Genomic DNA, 20,385 nt, shown 5'->3' with positions numbered 1-20,385 from the left:
AATATTGTGATCATGGGCGTAAATTTCATCTAACAGTTGGGGGGGACAATAAACATAAAATTTCTCAAGAGCAAAATTTTGAAGGAGACACAAATAATACAGCCAAAAGTGTACTTGTAAGGATATGTGTACAGTGACAAACAACACAAAGCGATAGCGATAGATTGTTTATATATGAGCCGTACATGCGGTCATATTATATAGGGTGAAAGTGAATTGCCCTAATATGGGACATTTTTTGCATTTCAGACTTCTGTGACATATTGCGATGTGTAGCCAAAACATTAACTCCACACCCAATACCATTTAAAAAAAAAAAACATGTGTCCTAATCAAATCAAAATAATCAAAAATGCAGATAACACATTCATAAAATAAATGATAGACATATTAGTGTTCTTAGTACAAGTCGTCTGAGACGAGCTGCAGCTTCCTAATGTGGGATAGTTGTGTCCCTAATGTGGGACACTGAAAAGTCTATGATAAAAGGCAAAATCACCTTGATTCATGTAGAACAGTAAAATCTTAGTAAAAGTTAGTAATTCTCTTGGTTATGGATGGATGGAACATGGACAATTGAACATCATTAGACAAATAATACAATATGATAGTTTTGATGCATTTATTATAAAGACATTAAGCAACTATTATGCCTATGTTATGTTATGTAGATAGAAAAAGAGTTAAATGCACAGTCAGAATTCCTGACTGTTCTCTAGTTCGTTTTACTTAACAACAAACCCATACAACCACAATAGGCATGGCCTAGGCCTATTTAAAGGCAAAATATAAAATCTTGCAACTTGCTTAAAAACAACAACCTAAACCTTAAACATCTGCGGTAACAGCATTCTAATATTGCGTAAACAACACTAAAACCCTTTAAATAACCATTTTTGTCACACAAACCATGCCCTACCACACATTTTTGACTGACTAAAGATCTGTCCCACATTAGGCTAACCACATTTCGAAACCACATTTCCTAAAGTGGGACACTAGGAAATTTTATAAAAAAAATAAAATAAAATATATAGCCTATACATACAAAGTTATACTATTTTTAACATTTCAAAAGCACATTAGGCCAAAAAAAGTAGCATGATTGTTTTGTTTAAAATTAATTTATACTCCTTAACATCAAGTTTGTCAAAACTCTATGTCACTGAGCTTTGGTGGTCTTCACACTAGTTGCTTCCTTTTTGATGATTGCTCCACCCTCATATGACTAGACATTTGATTCTTTTCACATGACACCACAGCTTTGGCTAACCCTTAGTTTCACTGGCATTCATATATTTATGGGGGACCTACAAACACTAGACCTTAGATGTCCCACAGTAGGCAGTGTTCCACTTTAGGGCAATTCACCCTAATTATTAAATTATCTTGCGTCCGTCGTCTGTGACAGAGGGCTTCTCTTACTTGGATATTTAACTGCAGTCCACTGAACTACAACCGAACATCATATTGAGCAAAACCCAACACAACAGTACATTTGCCTTACTATCCAACAAGCTACTAAACAGGCTAAATAACGTTATAATCGCTAACAGCGGGACTCATGGAAACATAATTATCATCTATTTTTTTTTTTTTTTTTTTTTTTTGTCATGACTAATTTATTAATGACTCAGCATCATTTGTATCAAAGAGGGAAAAATCACTTTATCCGATGTTAAAAGTGAATAAAATAGCCTTGACAGCCGACTTACTGGAGTTCCACAGCTCCTGAAGAACTTTGTTCTCTCCACCCGATAAGTGAGGTAAGGGTTGCCAGGTTTTCACAACAAAACCCAATTGTTACTCAAAACTAGCCCAATCGCGTTCCGGAGGTAAAATCCGAGGTTTTTTTTTTTTTTTTTTTTTTGGCATGGTTCCCCTGGTAAAAATTGCATTTCGGGGGGTAAATACTAAATATATCTAAATATATTGGTGTCGCTTTAACCCGCGGCCAGTGTAAAAGTAGCCCAAGTCCACGGGAAAACAGCACACTTGGCAACTCGGGAAAGCAGGTAGTAGTGGACCAAAGCACTGTGAGGCAGGGGAGGAGAGACTCCTCCTGTATTGTTTTAATACTTACACTATATTTGAAGTATATATATCATTATATTATTTACAATACACAGCGTGGTTTTTAATAACAACTCTCAAATGAAAAATGTGATAGTTCAGATGAAAAAATAAGGTAGATTTAAGACCGCTGTATACCAGCATATGTTAAAATCTGGATGGAGACCAGCAAAGATCTCATTATTCATCAGGCTGTTTGAACACCTGCTCCAGTAAACATGACATGGGAGGAAATGCATATTAATGCAAACTAGCTATGTAAACCTATGGTAGATTTGCATCTTTCTGGTGTCCATATTTAGACTCACACAAGAGGAAGACAGGAGTGCATGAGTATATTAACACTAAAACACACTGTCATTAGTACACTGTCTACAAACACACAGTTACAATATTTGATTTTAATACATCTAATTATCCAAAAATATATTTATTCATATACCTCAACCAAGCTTCGCTCAAGCCTCTGGTCCTTGTTTGTCTTGTATTAAAAACACTCATGGACTACCCACAAGCCCTTGGGGTGTTTCTCTCATCTGGCTGCTGTGGGAACAGCTTGCAGGTCCAATGGGGAAACAGCTTGCAGATGAGGAGGCGAAATGTTTTAACAGGTTTTGTATTTAGGATCAGCTCTCTGTTATGATTCATGTCCACTGTGTTAACTTTTCTTTTTTTAAACTATTTTCTGACTTGCAGCAGTTCAAATATAGGAGCCGCCCTGTGGTGTGTCTTGGTTAAGATGACACTTTAACAGGATTGTCTCATTACAAGTCACCATTAGATTACCTTTGCATTGCATTTCCATCTCAAAGCCTCAGCCAACATGCTCTCAATTTGCATACTATAACCTACGAAAGAGCAACAGAAACTGAATGTATAAATTTAAGAAATTATGGAATTCAATTTTTCATGACTCGTTTGGCAATGTCCCTTTATCCAAAGTGACTTGAACGGCCTTCTAACCACACATTTCATCAGTTCATGCATTCCCTGGGAATCGAGCTACAGGACTAAAGCATGTTACAAAACAGACTATTAATAACAAAGCCATAGTGATTGTAGTTATTGTAGTACAGTAAAACAGTGGGTAACTTTGTATTAAGCCACCGCTGTCAGACAAAAGAAAATACATTCTCAGCATAGCAAGTCATTTTGTAAGAGCATTTAAAAAGAGCATAAATATATTTGCTTACCTCAGTCTGGCATGTTTTCGAGCTCAAATTCACCACATTTACCATATATCTGCAAGAACTACATAGTGAATGCATATATACACACACACTAGTAAAAAATAAATAAATAATTAAATAAATTGAATAGAATAGAAAGTTCAAAAGAACAGCCTTTATTTGAAATAGCAATATTTTGTAACATTAAATGCCTTTATACTGACACTTTTGATCAGTTTAATGTGTAGTTGCTGAACAAAAGTATAAGTTTCTTTAAAATAAAATAAAAACACACTACTGGTGCCAAACCTTTGAATGGTAGAGTTTCCACAAAAGTATGAAGCAGCTCAACTTGTTTTCAACATTGATGTGAATGACTTCTGAAGGATCATGTGACACTGAAGACTGGAGTAATGGTGCTGAAAATTCAGCTTTAATCACAGGAATAAATTACATTTTAACATATATATTCACATAGAATACAGCTAAATTGTAAATTGTAATAATATTTCACAATATTACAATTTTTTACTGTATTTTTTATCAGATAAATGCAGCCTTGTTGATAGTGTGTATATATGTATGTGTGTATACACACACACACACACAAAGGAATAAGAATAATGCTTTTTTATTGGTCCTGTGTTTCTTAATACACTCATGAAGTTCCCTGCTAATTAGCAGCAGCTTTAGAAGAACTGGTGAGACTGGCATTAAATGGTAATGGCTGGCACACTGTGTGACACTGCTTGGCATGGACCTTCCTCACTGGCACAGTCTGGTGTAGATCTGGCTTCAGATGTAGAGGTTGGCATACTGTCAGAAGGCAAAGTTTGGCAGGGCACAGCAGAGGCTGGCATGTTTAAACAAGGCTTGGCATGACATGTGCCTGTTCTCTGTGCCACCCAAACCATAAAGAAGTTTAATTAGAGGACTAATGCCCACTTCTGGGGGTGGCACAGTGGGCAGCTTGCACAGACTGGCAAAAGCACACTGGGGAGCAGACCTGGACATGACGGAGACACACACACACACACACACACACACACACACACACACACACACACACACACAAATCCAAATGAATAAACATGGAAGTGGACTTACAAATCTACTCATCACGTACATCTATTTTGCAGTTGCTCTTCCCCATTCTGTCTTTGTCTCACACTTTCTGCAGGATATATTGTTGTTTTCGGCATGTTTAAGGAAATTAAGAGATATTTATAGAATTCTTAATGTCCTTCAATTTGGCCGTATTTTCCTGCATATCACAAGAAGGGGAAAACATGCCATTGAAGAATATATTTCCTTTAATTTATATTTTTGTTTTTACATTTATGGTTTTATTTCTGCATTGAAATGTAGAGAATATAAGTGAAAAAAAAACAAAAAAAAACATTTCAAAATATTGTTTGATACAACGCAACATTATTTCCGTTCCCTGGCCCTCAATCAAGTTTGATTTTTGGCCCTTAGTAAAAAATTTGGGCACCTCCATCTTAATGAAATTAATTATTGAGAACAATTATGCAACAAAATAAAATCTAATTAAATGTCTAGTTTTTAACAGTGAACTATATACTATATTAATGTAATCAGTTGAACAGCAGGTACAATTAAGTGGGCATTACGGAAGGTCATGAGCTCTAGATGTGTAAATGACTAAATCTGTTGAAATAATCAAGATTTGCATATGTGATATGACTCATTATAGCTAATTAAGCCTGACACTGCTACACATGTGGCTGTTCTGAGCTGTCCTTCATCAGACCCGCTCCTAATTAATTTAATTTTCTTCTTAAAAAACATTAAACTAAAATTAAGAGACACACATGGCCATAAAAACACTGTCTTTGTTCAAAAACTCCAGTTATTTTAAAGAGCCACAGTGTTATATTTTCACTCTCATAAAGACAAACAGTCAGCGATGATCAAACTGAAATCATAATCATCAGTGTAAGGCTCAGGATCAGAGGACAGGACGGTGTTATCTGAGAACCGCAGATTCTCCTGCTCTCGTCCTGAGCTTTCCTCACTCAATTCCATAGGGATACGCTTCAGTGTGCATCCGAAACCTTTCCATCTAGACAGAGATGAAGAAACACAGATATTAAATATAAAGGAGTGGGATTATTGAAGAGATAATGGTGAGAATTCAGATAAGAAATGCTGATATGCTACATGAAATGGAAACAGATAAAGTGTTGTTGAAACTAGTTTGCCAAGCCACAAACTACAATTTTAAAAGAAAAAAGTATTTACCTACACAACAAAATACAAAAAAAAAAAATGCAAATAACGATGCAACTGAAGGGGATTATCCTGTAATTATCAGATGATTGATGTTTTTGCAAAAAGATCTGTATTTAAACAATGTGGCTTGAACATGAACAAAAATTACTATATAGCCTACAATATGAGCGTTTCACTGCAAAACAGAAGACGCAAAAAGCTCTTAAAACGGCAATCTTGACATGTCAGTGTTTGTTCACCAACTGTTCGTGATATGATGGTGTCCGCCGGTCCGCTCTGCATTAATAAGCTGTAATGTTCTCACAACTTTTTGCGAACAGACTTTTGGCCACTAAAGAGTCACATTTCATCTCAGAACATGAAATTACTGACCATTTTTCCTCTCGCTCTTCCACACTCCACCGATCACAATATCAGCAATATTACTGTCTTCCCATGTTTATATCATCTCAGATACATTTGTCATTCTCTTCACTACAGTAGATAATGTATATAGTAGCGCTCCTGTTGCTCAAACATAAGGTCAAGAGTTTGATTTTCAGTAAAAGCATGAACTGATGAAAATATACATTGAATGCAATGCAAGTTGCATAAACATAGTCACTAAGCCAGTCTGAAGAACTAGAATAAATGACATGACTAACTTGTAGGACTAGTCTAAGCAGTTTTTGCAACCAGCCACAGGTTGCCAGTCACCCACTGATTTACTCACAGATTGCTTTCAGAAATGACCAAATCTCTCAGAAACGTCTCCATAGAAATAAATGGGTAACTAACATTTGTCTTCTGGTTGCCATAAACCCAGTATATGTTGCAGACTGTATCTATGTTTTATATTATCACAATCTTTCTATAAAGAGAGCAGATTCAAGAATACCTGTGGCTGGTTGTATAAACTGCTTAGACAAGCCAGTCATCTCATTTTCTTCTTCAAGACTGGTCATAACTTTTTAAATTCAGTTACAGGAAAAGGTCTAATTTGAATCTGAAACGTAAACCAGATTAGCCATAATATTTGCTAGTTCGTTAGATTAGTTCTTTAGACAGTCTTAATTCAGTGGCTATGCTTATGAAACTGCCCCATTCTGCAAAACTGTGGACAAAGTAATAAAAAATAAAGCGTCCTCAAGGCGACACACACCGTTGAAGCTGACAGTCAGACATGCACGTACTGTATAATCCTCAGGCCTTTAGAGAGTACCAGACTGTGAACTCGGCCCACGGTGCAAATCAATGAGCATTTCAAAAGACGAGAGTTTGGACCAGAACAACACTTATAGACTTCTGTGGCTTCGAGGTACAGAGAAATATTAAGCGTACAAAACTAAAATTGTTGTTGTTTCTGCCTAGCCGTGAGGGTCTGAAATGGTTTGAGTTTATCATTGTTTCCGAACATAATCAAACCTCATGTACTCTTTACTAAGGTTGTGTTTCCGCAACATAATCAATGACAACATAATGAAATGAACTCGACCTGATGACGGATGCAGTCTCTGAGTTTAACATGTAAATCCACATCTGTGAATCAATAAATCAAGTTGAACTCCAAAATCCATATAATCGAAAAGCAATAGGTCAAAACACCGATCATTAAGAGATCTCAGAAACAGGCCCGGGTCAGAAACATGCTGAAACAACATTACATTACAAGACACAGAAATGCTCTGCCAGCATTAGGCAGTCGTGAGGCTTTTGGGATGAAGCCGTGGTAAACGCTGAGGGTGCAGGGATGTCCGGTGATGAACTGATTAAAGCAAAACTTTGACCACTGGCGACCCCTGAAGCTGTTCATTTTAAAGGGTTAGTTCACCCAAAAATGAAAATTCTGTCAGTAATTACTCACCCTCATGTTGTTCCAACCACGTAAGACCTTCGTTCATCTTCGGAACACAAATTAAGATATTTTTGATGAACTCTGCTAGGTGACCGAAACTTGCTGGCCCAGAAAAGTTATTAAAGAGATCGTTAATATAGTCCAAGTGACTACAGTGGCTCAATCTTAAGTATATCAAGCGACGAAAATACTTTTTGTGCGCAAAAACAAACAAAAATAACGACTTTATTCCACTATTAATTTCCTTCTCTCTGGGCCTCTAGTTGGTTCGCGTAGTGTTTTTGCGCTGCGCGTCTGTGTTATACGTCACCACGTAGGCTCACTATTGGCCGACGCTGGTCATGTGTGTGATGCGTGATGACATGTAACACAGACGCGCTGCGCAAAAACATTACGAGGCCCAGAGAGAAGGAAATGAATAGTGGAATAAAGTCGTTATTTTTGTTTGTTTTTGTGCACAAAAAGTATTTTCGTCGCTTGATATACTTAAGATTGAGCCACTGTAGTCACTTGGACTATATTAACGATCTCTTTAATAACTTTTCTGGGCCAGCAAGTTTCGGTCACCTAGCAGCCTATGGAGAAGTGATCCAGCACTCAGATTTCATCAAAAATATCTTAATTTGTGTTCCGAAGATGAACGAAGGTCTTACGCGGTTGGAACAACATGAGGGTGAGTAATTACTGACAGAATTTTCATTTTTGGGTGAACTAACCCTTTAAGCTCATCAGTCCATCTAATTCATTGGGGAAAACCCAAATGTACTGCACAGGTCCTGAAAAGTGAAGCCAAAGCACTTCGATCGCCCCCTGGTGGCTGGCTCCAGTAAAGGTCATAAATCCCAACTTCTCTATGTAATCGAATGGGACAAAGATGGTGTCTGTTATTTTAGGCAGATCTTATGTTCAGGTGTTAGTTTTTCCAACAAGTTTAGTTTTAGTTAGTTTTTTGATGCTATAAAAACGGGTGTTATCAGCATGATTAAGCGGTGCTTGTGAATGATCATGATCACTGCTGTGCAAACTCAGGCTCCGAATGACATGATCGGCAACGGCCATTATTGGGATATTTTGGATTAATTTTTCGACAGTGGAAGGAAGCAGAGACCAGAGTCCATCTTTTTTTACAGTCTATGGGAAAAACATAAATCCATAAAACTGTTAGTCAAACTTACTAAAGGAACAGGGATTCTGACATTTATTGTCATAGTCTATCATTAATATAAGTCCAAGATCTCATTCACAGTGTTCACATACAGAAGGTCCAGAGTCAACGGTGTGATTTGTCTGGTAAATGGAGTAAGAAATCGCTGCTCATTTTAATGGAGTGCTGAATATATCGAGCAAGTCTTAGTTTATCATCTGCTCGAAGTGTTCTATCAGCTCCGGATCATAAATACTTTTCAGTGCATTATTATTGTATCCCTTCTCAGTGCCTGGGGAATATTTCACTGCAGAGCTCTCATTCTGTCTCAGTCTGAAGAGTTGTTTCCATCTATACACTTCTACCATCTATAGACCGAATCCTGAAGCTCATTCTGAAATAAAGGGGCGCTTTCACACAAGAGTTTTTGGCCTGGACACAAGCTCTGGGATACGATCCATATAAACTGCAGAATTGTTAGCAATTCTGTCAGTGTAATAAAGGAGGTGGAACAGAAATCTGGTTTGAACTTAATAACCAAAAGCGTATTACTGTCTAATGATTTAGACGTTATAGATAGAGACATCATATGCAGATATTTAAATAAGTAATATTAGAATCACCTTTATTTATTTCATTTAAAATACTGTAAAAAGAGTAATAATGTGATATATTAGTTTAAAATTGTTGTTTTCTATGTAAATCCATTTTAAATATAGCCTAACTTATTCCTGTGATCAAAGCTGAATTTTCAGCATCATTACTCCAGTCTTCAGTGTCACATGATCCTTCAGAAATCATTCTAATATGATGATTTGCTTAATTATTGTTATGAAAAAATAAATTTAGCAGCAACTGTCAATAATGACAAGAATTTTTTCTTAAGGACCAAATCAACTTTGCCACCATACAAAAAACAGTTCTTTTAAATTGTAATAATATTTCATAAAATTTCTGTTTCTATTTTTGATTAAGGACATGTAGCATTGCTGAACATAAGACTTCTTTTTAAAAACATTTAAAAAAAAATATTCAAAACTTATTATTCAAAAAAAGGCCAGTAGAAAAAACAGAGAAAGCAACAAACATTTCCATAACACATGCTTATATTTCATTCGCTATGCCCTGGAATTCATATCAAGAGTGCTTTCTCTTACACACACACACACACACACACACACACACACACACACTGCTGACTCTGAGTATTCTCTGCCTTGTACTGTGATCAAAGGTGTTTCATCTTCAGATGAGCTCTGCCTTTCCACATAACCTTAAGCTGTCAAAGTTATCTCTTTCAAACACACATTCAGATGATTTTAACCTGCTCTCTCTCACACACACGCACACGCACGCACGCGCACGCACACACACCTAACTAGACATGAGGACACTGGGACTTGACTGCTCTTCATAAAGAAAATAATGTACAGCTGTTTAACTTTAACAAGCTCATATTACGAGGAACAAAACTTTCCTTTATATTTTCAGACAAACGAGTTCAGTGTATGAAACATACTGTAACTTTCAGAAGACAAAGCTTCAGTGCGTTTATTTAAACTAAACAGCAGAAAGGACTTGTTATGAATTTATGTCGTCACACAGACGAACACATCAACACACACACATCCACATTTACACATCAGTGATCAGGAACTCGGTCCATCCAGTCACAGTGATGAGGAAGACTGACAGATGATGAGGAAGACTGACAGATCATTTTCCTGAAGTCAAATAAAATCAATGAATCATGAAAACCCCTCCAGTATTCCACTCTGTAAAAAACTACTAAGACTAAAGCAACTTAAACTTAAAAGAATAGTTCATTTACTCACTCTCATATTGTTCCAAACCTGTATGACTTTCTTTCCAACATGCACTGCGAAAACAAAAGGATTATTGTTCAGTTATTTTGCTGGAAAACAACAAAAAATACTGGTCATGTGATTTGTGAAAATGGTGCATTAAAGGAATGAAACTAGTTCTGGAGATCATTACACTCTATTGATGGTGATTAACCAGGGACTGACAGAGAGATGATCAACTCATTTCTCTGTCTCTGCCAATACTAATATCTGCAGAACACATGACATGAACAAGGAGAGAGATGAAAGATGCATACACACACACACACACACACACATAAAGAGAGAAGAGAGAGAATAAAGGAGAGAGAGAGAGAGAGAGAGAGAGAGAGAGAGAGAGAGAGAGAGAGAGGTGATTGAGAGTGATCTGGCTGGTAGACAATCAGAAATATTCCGAGTATAATCGCTATAATTACAGGACAAAACACTTCAGTGTCATTAACACTACAAGTACATTTAATAGGACAAAGATGGCCTGCAGATTTTGGTAAAGTTACAAATGAATGAGACTTTTGACCAATAGGTGGCACAAAGTGCTTTGTAATTTTCAGAAGATTGTGCTCAAGGCACGTGTAAAGATCTTGTGTCCGTTCACCAAAGCATTGCTGAAATAAGCTCAGATTCTGTCTGGTGTCCTGATGCTGACTTCACTGATGCGTGACATGTGAACATGTGGTACACTGAAAAGCTTTTAATAGCTTTTGACCAGCACAGTATGAAGATGATCTGAGCCAAAATTTTAAAAGATCTGATGAAATCTGTAGAAAAAGTAAAAAAATAAAAATAAATATGAGGAATTTCTTTTTTAAACCGTAGACATGCACTACCTTCTACATTAGAAAGATGGGCATGATTGCATTCCACATGATCCAAGCAATCTAAAGACAACACACGTACGTTAGGCCAACTTATTAAGTATATTTCATCTTTTTATTTATTTAATGAGCCTACACTTCTCAGATATAATTTCTAACACAACCACAACTTTAGGCCAAAACATTCAAGAGTTATAACTAGGGGTTTAATATGATTTGTGATGTAGAGTTAGTTTCATCCAAGGCTCAGCTTACTGTATTTATGAGGTATAATTTACCCAAAAAGTAAAATTCTGTCATCATGTTCTCACCCTCATTTCGTTTCAAACCTTTAAGTTTTTTGTTCCACTTCCAAACACAAATTAAGATATATTTAATGAAACCTGAGAGATTTCTGTCCCTCCATTTAAAGTCCATTCCTCTAAAACTTAAAAGATCCAAAAAATGTCATGAAGGCATCATAAAAATAATCAATCGAGTGGTCTAATCCAAATCCAAGACTTCTGAAGAGACACGATGGCTTTAGATGATGAACAGATTTACAATGACACGTATACTAAACACGGACGCACGAAAACAACATGAGAGTGAATAGCCTAAATGCAGAATTAAATTTTTTGGATGAACTAACCATTTACAGTTTGGGAATAGTCATTCTGACATGCTTTCTTGCGATTTGAACTGTGATTGATTGCATTGATCATCTGATCTCTTCTTTATTTTGGCTTAAAATCTTGCGATATTATCGTATCGTGAGTTCAGTATCGCGATTTGTATCGAATCATGACATGAGTGTATCATCACACCCACAAAAATTATCCAGTTGACAGATATCCTGTTTGTATTTTTGTCAGTCACACTGTAAAAAATTTTAAGCCAGTACAACAAAAAAAATCTTAGTACTAATTTCCTTCAGCTTTTTCTTGTTTACTCAACTTTTGTAAATAACAGTTAGACTGACTGAAATTAAGTTGTAAGTCTTACAATTTTTTTTTTATTGGGTTAACTTAAGATTGTTAGTTTTCTGGAGAGGTGCAACTATTTTTTAACAAACCTTTTTAAGTTGAGCCAATTAAAAAAAAATTGTCTGAATGTCTGAAGTTGAGTGAACAAAAAAATCCTAAAGGAAATTGGTACTAAGTAATAATATGTTAAGACTGGAAACTACAATAACTTTGCCCAAGTCAAAAACTGAAAACAGTGAGTCAATGTTAACAAAACATTTATTCAGAAGCATGTTGAAGGCAAATAAAAATGTCATTTCAATTAGCTGTCATCATGACAAGAATTTTCTTTTTTTATTCAAAGGAATATATTACCCCAAAATCATAATTATTTACTTTTTTCTGTCTCAAACTCATAGGACTTATTTTCTTCTGTGCAAGACACAAAGACATGCAGCTGTAATTTGTATTTTCTGAAGTAATACAGTTTTGGGAGAAACAATAAACTAACAATTCTTTTTAAATCTTGATATCCGATTGTATTCAGAAGACATGGATTAAATCATATGTGTTACATTTATATAAAACATGGCTTACATTTATATCTTTATGTTCTAGAGAAGAAATGAAGCCATTAAAAGACTATGCACTAAATAAGAGTACAAACTGGAACAAATAAATGCTCAATCTTACAATTATCCATATGGATTGCAGCTACTTGAACAATAATTTTTTGAAGGACCGGACTCTTGCTGAGCACTTTAAGTCAAGACCAATAAACAATTTTTAATTTAGTCAAAAGTGTATTTTATGTATTTTAATTGTTTAGGACAGTTCACATTGAGGGTATAAATCAAGCCAAAGATGAGAGTAACAGCTGTGGCAAAGTTCTTGCACATTATCTAGCCCAATCTGCTCTTATAGTACTACAGAGAGGCACCTTATAATTGGGTTGGAGTGGAACAGTTGCAACATCATCTTCAACGATAGTTAAGATCCTCATCTTCTCCCCTTGTGAATGTCTTCTGGCTCTGTGTCCTGCAGTAGAAAATAAATTGACATAACTTTTTTTTATTTTGAATTACGTTACACCACAGAGTGACCCTAAACATGTGCTCATGTACCTTCACTTGAAAAGTAAAGGTGGTCATGTTTTTAAGCTTGTTCAAATTCAGCCATAGAACTAAAACTGATAAACAGAATACATCTCCCAATTTCCTGCACCTGTGCTGTTAGATGCCATGCAGTATTAAAGGGATAGTTTACCCAAAAATGAAAATTAGCCCATGATTTACTCACCCTCAAGTCTGCCACTATATCACTGCCCTTATAAAGCTTGGAAGAGCCAGGAATCGTTTTAATATAACTCCAAATGTATTTGTCTGAAAGAAGAATGCCATATACACCTAATGACTTCAGGGTGAGTAAATCATGGGCTAATTTTCATTTTTGGGTGAACTATTCCTTTAATATAGTTACACGTGGCACAACGTCATGGGGATCTGGTGAACAGGTGAAATTATATCAAGTGTGAGTGTATATGCTGGTGACACACATCTTCTTACCAGGCAAGTCTTCAGGATGTTTCCTGACTTTTCCCTCATAAACAAAGGTAGAGCTCTGAGAGTTGTAGCCTTTCTTTGACCAAGCACATTGTAGTTTCTGTGTCTGAAAGACAGAAAACAAATATGGAACAAGCTATGCAAGTTATATCCAAAGAGAAGCATGGGAATTACCTTGAAAAGGAGATGGCAAAATTCAGCCTTTAACCAGAGAGATATGACCACATGCAAAATAATTACCTGATGATTAAGTTGGTCTAGGAGGATCTTCATCTCATCGTATACGCTCCACCACTTGTTTTGTACAATTAGATGTGTATTCATCTAACTAAGAGAAAAAGGTGCTCTTCTGATTAGTTTGTGTAAACCTGTAATACTCAGCACAGACCCTGAAAAAAAAAAAAAAAAACATTGTTAAAACAGTAAGAATTAAGTGTAGGCCTACACGTTAATTCAGTTCTACTAACTAAAAATGATAAACTCACCTGATCTTTCAAAAACAAAGGCCACTGTTTTAGCACATCAGAGGTTCTTGTTGCTGTACTGATGTTCTTTAGTCTAAAAGGGACAAATACAACATAACAAAGATTCATATTAAACTAAAAAAAACAGTTACAGTAGGTTAATTTACATATAGTAAAAATACTACAGAAATGGAATAATCAAATGTGAAAAAAAATAAATTCATTTTTTCCTTAAAAATACAAAAGTTATTAAAGAGCAGTGAGCGATTTTGTCTTTCATTGATTAACAGGAAGGACACTGACAGCGGCAGATAACATATTTTCACTTTAAACATTATTTAATATACAAAGCAAACATGCGTATTTTTAACATAACATTTGTTTTGCATATATAGGCCTATATTTTTTCCCCTCTAAATTGTATTATATTGAATTATATTGCACTACTGTAGAATGCCTGAGCCTCAACCTAAGCATGTACAAATTGTCACTGACATTTGTATATAGGCCTATATAACAAATAAACTTGAAATTGAATTTAAATCGAATAGACTACTGTCACTTTAAGAGCTATTGCACAGATTTAATACTGAAACATCTGGATTTTACAACATTGTTTGTTCACTTAAGACATAGCCGACTGTATTTACATGAATACTACACACACAGTGGGTTTTTTTAAATAATTGTGTGTAACGTTATTTCACTATTAATTAGCAATAAGCCGTGAAAGATAACTGAATTCGCACTCACATTCTGTCTGAGATAAACAGCTCTCTTCTGTCTCAATCAGCGCAAGCACCAGATTTGAGTCTTTTTTAACGACTTACTGCGCTTAACATTTTAAACTTCGTGCACGTTCTTGTCTTTTCTCATTCAAGCATGTTTCCTCACTTTAACGTTAGTCTAGGTGTCAATAGTTAAGTAAGTTAACCATGTGCTACGCGGATAATCTCTAACAATAGACACTTATCGTCTCCACAGAAAATATCTTTTAACATAATACTATATTTTACCAACATATGTCTGCAATCAATGTAGCTTATTTTCATTCATAAAGCAAAATAAAACTTACCTCAGAGATGAATCCAGTCCCTTCGATAGCGTGGTTGAAGGAGGAAACCCCGTGTAACGTACATAGAGACAGACTGCGCATGCGCGATGGTGGGAAGTTAAACGTTCCAGCACAGAAATCAAAACATTAAGTTTTCTCAACTTATTTTTTTGTGTTCATTGGACAAATAGTAGTAAACATGCAGTTAAATAGTTTTTATAAGTTAACTCAACATTGCGCTCAAACATTTGCCCACTCAACTTATAATCTTAAGGTGAGTAAACAATTTGCAAGTTGGATTTTTTACAGTGCAATCTGCAGAGTCACTCAAGCTACTTTATTTTGCCTCTCCATCTGAATTAAAATGATTTTCTTTAAACATATCATATATGTGATTTGATTGCTATGTATTTTACTCCTTACATTAAATATCAGACAGAAACAGGTTTCATTAAAGCCAGGGGCCGGATTCATGAAACATTCTTAAGAACAGAATTCTTCTTAACTGCCATATCTTTTAACTTAAGAATAAAGTCAAGAATATTTTATATTGCCAAAAACATTTCTTGAAAATATTTTTCACCTTTTGTCGTAAGACTGTTCTAAAGACAAAACATAAGGAAGACTTGAATTTCTGAAAAGAATGTTCTTAAAAACCATCGTAAATTACCTCTTAAAGTTAGAAAACCTCCAGCTTGTCTTAAATCCCCAAAAGTAAGAGGTCTAATTTACAAATGAATTCAACAGAACGCTCAATCTTCAGACAGTCTCTTTAAAAAAACTTTTTTTTTGTAACACAAGGCACATTACAATTTCATGAATTGCACCTTGAAACATTCTTGCAAACTTCTTCAAATTTCTCTTTAGAAATGTTTTAATTTCCTTCCAGATCATGTTCCCGGTCTCTTATTAAACTGCTACCTGTCTGATATTCCAAAGCAAAAAATATACTTAATATGGCATTATTATACTGAATATGCAGAGCAAAAAATCTGCTGGTTGTATAAACATATGCTTTATAGACATGTGTTTTTTGTGACTGGTAAACTGTTAATGAAGAACACCTAACTAGTGGCCACCAGGTAAAACACTACACTAAGAGTCTAGCTTTATATGTATAGTTTACTTACAAAATACTTCAAAGTAACCATGATATTACAAGTGGTACAATAAAATAATGGGAAATAACACTATGGCACTTTTTGTGTTATTAAAACTATTTACTATTACTTGTGACCCAAATTACAACCCGTAGAAAATGGCTTTCCATCATCAAAAGTAATCCCGGAATGACTGAGACCAACACACAGACTCGCACTACAGTCCCGCTGCTCTTTCTGGAGGAGAATTTCATCTTCCTGAGTTGTTCTTTATTTGACTAAGACTCGCTCTGCTCTGACTAGAGGAGGTCTCAAGGGTTCAGGAGCCATAAATTAATCATCACACACACACACACACACACACACACACACACACACACACACACACACACACACACACACACACACACACACTTTAGAGACTCCATCAACCCCCAACACATCTGATCATAGCAAAAACGTTGCCCCTAACGACAAGACCCTTCCCTCATGACACATGCATAATTAACACAGTCGTAAATGAATTAATCATTATAAACATATTGATATAGATATAAAATTCATTATATAAATTCAGATCAATAAATCATCACAGAAGACATTCCCAGATCTCCTTCTAAAGGCAATATTGAGGTCATGCAAAGCTCTGATTTGCTCTCAGGCATCCTGAAGGCCACATATGAAGGTGTCAGCTGCGGATTGGGAGGTCTTCAGATTTACTTGACTCCTTATTTTTGCGAAATGCATTATGTATTCTGCACACAGTATGATGATTTTCTACATGAAATGCCCAAATGACCTACTTACCACATTGCCAAAATATGCAGTACACAACCAGAACACATTTCAATGCACTCCACTTGACCAGCCATTTATGGTGGACAAATTAATATATATATATATATATTTTTATATTATTTAATATTAAATATTTAAATTAATATCAGCTACTGATTTTATTTTAAAATTACAATTAATTATAATTTGAATTTGAACTGAATAAAAAAAAAGTTAAATAAAATAATTGTTAACAGATGATAACAGGGTCCCACTTGCTTAATTATTTCTTACCCTGCTATTGACGAAATTCTCTGAAAATCATTTTTTTTCAGTTTAAAAAATAGGGGGCGCTATTACTCCTCTTCTGAAAGAGATACATAATCCCTGGATCAAAACACAGATGAAGAAACAGAAACAAGCGATAGAAGCATTGCTGACACACATGAAAAATAAATCTGTGCATTAAACATCATATAAATCAAAACTGTCTATAGTTATTGAATGAAATGTTGAACACATGAAGAGGAAACGACTGTGAAGCTTTGAGGTGTGATGGACTCGATCGACTCCATCTGTGTTCTGATCATCGCTCTGAATCCTGTCCGGACAAAGTCTTTGACAAAAACACAATTTTCTCACTTTTTTGTTCAAAATGTTGCTTTTTCTTTGCGTTTTAATTTGATATTTTCTGTTTTCATTTTCATTTTAGTAATTTTGTTGTGTTTTTATATAGTTTTATAGTTTTCTATATAGTTTTTATTAATTTAGTACATCAACTTAAACTAAATGAAAATGAGAAATGTCGGCAACTAACTGAAATAACATAAGTTTAAGTTTTATATTTTTATATTTATTTCAAGTAAGGAAAGTTCTATGGTTTTTGTTAACTATAATAACGTACTCGGTTACTAACGTAACCTCGGTTCTCTCTAGAATAGGGAACGAGTACTGCGTAAGTATCTTACGCTAGGGGAAAATCTCTTTTCCGCGAGATATTGAAGCCAAAAATTATCCTTAATTTTGTAATAATGTAAAACGCGTTGCGGCAGCATGCAGACATAGGCAAGACAGCTCGCGTGCCTATTGGCTGACCTGCGGCAACTGCAGCAACCTATCGAGAGAGGCCTCTCGTGACGTCAGATCCAATGAGGGCACTTCGCGCCCACTGCGTCACGTCCCGCCGAAACAGGTGTGGCTTAGGCCTATAAATACGCTCGACAGGCTGATATAATCTGGTTTTTCATCGCCGAAGCGAACCAGAGCGTGTCGCATGCACGGCTAAGATACGCAGTAATCGTTCCCTCTTCTAGAGAGAACCGAGGTTACGTTAGTAACCGAGTACGTTCTCTTACGAGAGGTCTCTCGTACTGCTTAAGTATCTTACGCTAGGGGAACCCAATGTAAAACGCCGTGCGTGCTGAGATCCAACACCAAAGTCCCAAGGGCAGGTGCCCGGGGCTCATATAGTGCAGGATCACCAGGGAACTCACAGAGTCTGGGAAAAAAGAACAGAACTAGAACAGCATTTTTTCCCAGATTTAGTAGCGTCCTATAGACCCTTTTACAGCCCACGTGATCAAATAGTTGCGCGCGCATTTTGGCAACGGAAGTGGTGTTTTTCCCCACTGGCTCTAACGTGTTGGCACCTCCGAAAGTTTATCAAAACGGTTTCCCAGCATCAAAATGTCTGGTTGTTGCGTTTACGGTTGCACTAATCGATATTCCACCAAGGGGCTTAAGTTTTATAGGATTCCGACAGGATCACGGCCGTTTCAGAATAGTGGCTGCAGGCGATTAAACGTGCTGATTGGAGCGAGGACATAATAAAAAATGCTCGCGTCTGTTGTTTAATCCGCTCGCGTAGCTTGACACGCTGCTGATTCTCGCCATACTTCCGTTGCCAATATGTGCGCGCATACGTCACCGTTGTGTACAAACAGTAAAAGGGTCTATAAGGCGCAGATTACATAAATAGTATTCCATACAGACAGGGCGAAAGACTCGGCCTGAACTGATGAATATTGTGGGTCTTACACACTGCCCATAGAGTTATTCAGTCGATCAGCGAGCAGCGCTCAGCAGTTTCAGTATTCTGAGCCGATAGCATCAGAACAGACAATACTGATTTATTAGACTGACAGCAGCTTGGCCTGTAAGGTGGGAACTTCTAGGTTATAAAACCTTATAAATGTAGACGGGGAGGCCCAGCCTGCCGCCATACATATATCTTGCAAGGCAATCCCACTGGACCAGGCCCACGACGAGGCCATGCCTCTTGTAGAGTGCGCTCTGGCACCTAACGGGCACTGCAGGCCCTTAGAAGTGTAAGCCAGTGCTATAGCATCAACTATCCATCTGGATAGACTCTGTTTCGACGCGGCTAGTCCCTTAGAACGTCCGCTGAACGAAACAAAGAGCTGCTCCGTCTGTCTGAAGACAGTCAAGCGAGACACATAAGCCCTTAATGCCCTGACCGGGCAAAGGAAGCTCGCGTCTCTCTCCTCATTAGAGACCGGCAGGGCTGACAGGGAAATCACCTGCGCCCTAAACGGTGTGTTGAGGGATTTTGGAACGTACCTGTGCCTTGGTTTGAGTATGACTTTCGAGTCATTTGGCCCAAATTCCATACACGTCACGCTCACTGAGAGCACTTGTAAGTCCCTATGCGCTTCACTGAAGCGAGAGCCAGAAGAAACACTGTCTTGAAAGACAAGTGTTTAATATCTATCGTTTGGATTGGCTCGAATGGGGCACCTTTCATGGTTTCCAAAACCGTAGAAAGGTCCCACACGGGGACTGAAGGAGGTCTAAGAGGATTCAGCCTCTTAGCTCCCTTAAGGAAGCGGATGACTAAATCGTTCCTTCCAAGTGACTGGCCCCACACGGGGACTGAAGGAGGTCTAAGAGGATTCAGCCTCTTAGCTCCCTTAAGGAAGCGGATGACTAAATCGTTCCTTCCAAGTGACTGGCCGAGCGCCGGTTTAGTAAACGCTGCTATGGCCACCACGTAAACCTTGAGCGTGGATGGGGTCCTGCCCTTATCCAGCAGCTCTTGTAGGAAGGAGAGAACCGGGGGGAAAAGCATAGAGCAGGCAGCGGGGCCAGACATGGGCCAGCGCATCCCTGCTCTTGGAGAAAAACTCCGGACAGTGAGCGTTTTCTTGAGACGCAAACAGGTCTACCTTCGCTCTGCCGAACTTCTTCCACAGCAGTTGGACTGTCTGCGGGTGTAGAGACCATTCTCCTGTCGGAACATTGTTCCTGGACAGTCTGTCTGGTCCTGTATTCAGAAGGCCTGGCACGTGTGCTGCTCTCAGCGAGCGCA

General features: G+C 37.0%; 1 protein-coding gene across 2 annotated transcripts; it reads right to left on the bottom strand.

Moving 5' to 3' along the window:
* Nucleotides 1–12,361: 12,361 nt before the first annotated feature.
* On the bottom strand, nucleotides 12,362–15,324 carry LOC311092602 (uncharacterized protein). Of its 2 annotated transcripts, XM_084129426.1 has the most exons (6): nucleotides 15,202–15,324; nucleotides 14,148–14,220; nucleotides 13,903–14,051; nucleotides 13,666–13,768; nucleotides 13,400–13,482; nucleotides 12,362–13,138 (listed from the first exon to the last, which is right to left on the bottom strand). In XM_084129426.1, exons 3-6 carry the CDS (start codon nucleotides 13,984–13,986, stop codon nucleotides 13,100–13,102), a joined length of 309 nt encoding a protein of 102 aa, XP_083985552.1. In that variant the 5' UTR covers nucleotides 13,987–14,051; nucleotides 14,148–14,220; nucleotides 15,202–15,324; the 3' UTR covers nucleotides 12,362–13,099. The 2 variants fall into 2 exon arrangements, 1 of the variants encoding a protein (XP_083985552.1); XR_014608278.1 differs by lacking the exon at nucleotides 13,400–13,482 and having other exon boundaries at nucleotides 15,202–15,316.
* Nucleotides 15,325–20,385: the final 5,061 nt, after the last annotated feature.

Source organism: Abramis brama, assembly GCF_963993115.1.
Source record: "Abramis brama genome assembly, chromosome: 11".
In the NCBI taxonomy this organism is placed as follows: domain Eukaryota; kingdom Metazoa; phylum Chordata; class Actinopteri; order Cypriniformes; family Leuciscidae; genus Abramis; species Abramis brama.
Note: the sequence above shows the minus strand (reverse complement) of the source record. Positions and strands in the feature narration are given on the sequence as shown.

Bases quoted from the DNA above. Each gene is read 5' to 3' on its own strand.
- LOC311092602 (XM_084129426.1), bottom strand. From the start codon at position 13,986: ATGAATACACATCTAATTGTACAAAACAAGTGGTGGAGCGTATACGAT. The intron at 13,769-13,902 runs GTAATTATTTTG...TCTGTCTTTCAG, and splicing joins TAGACCAACTTAATCATCAG to ACACAGAAACTACAATGTGC. The intron at 13,483-13,665 runs GTAAGAAGATGT...TTCTTCTTTCAG, and splicing joins ACATCCTGAAGACTTGCCTG to ACAAATACATTTGGAGTTAT.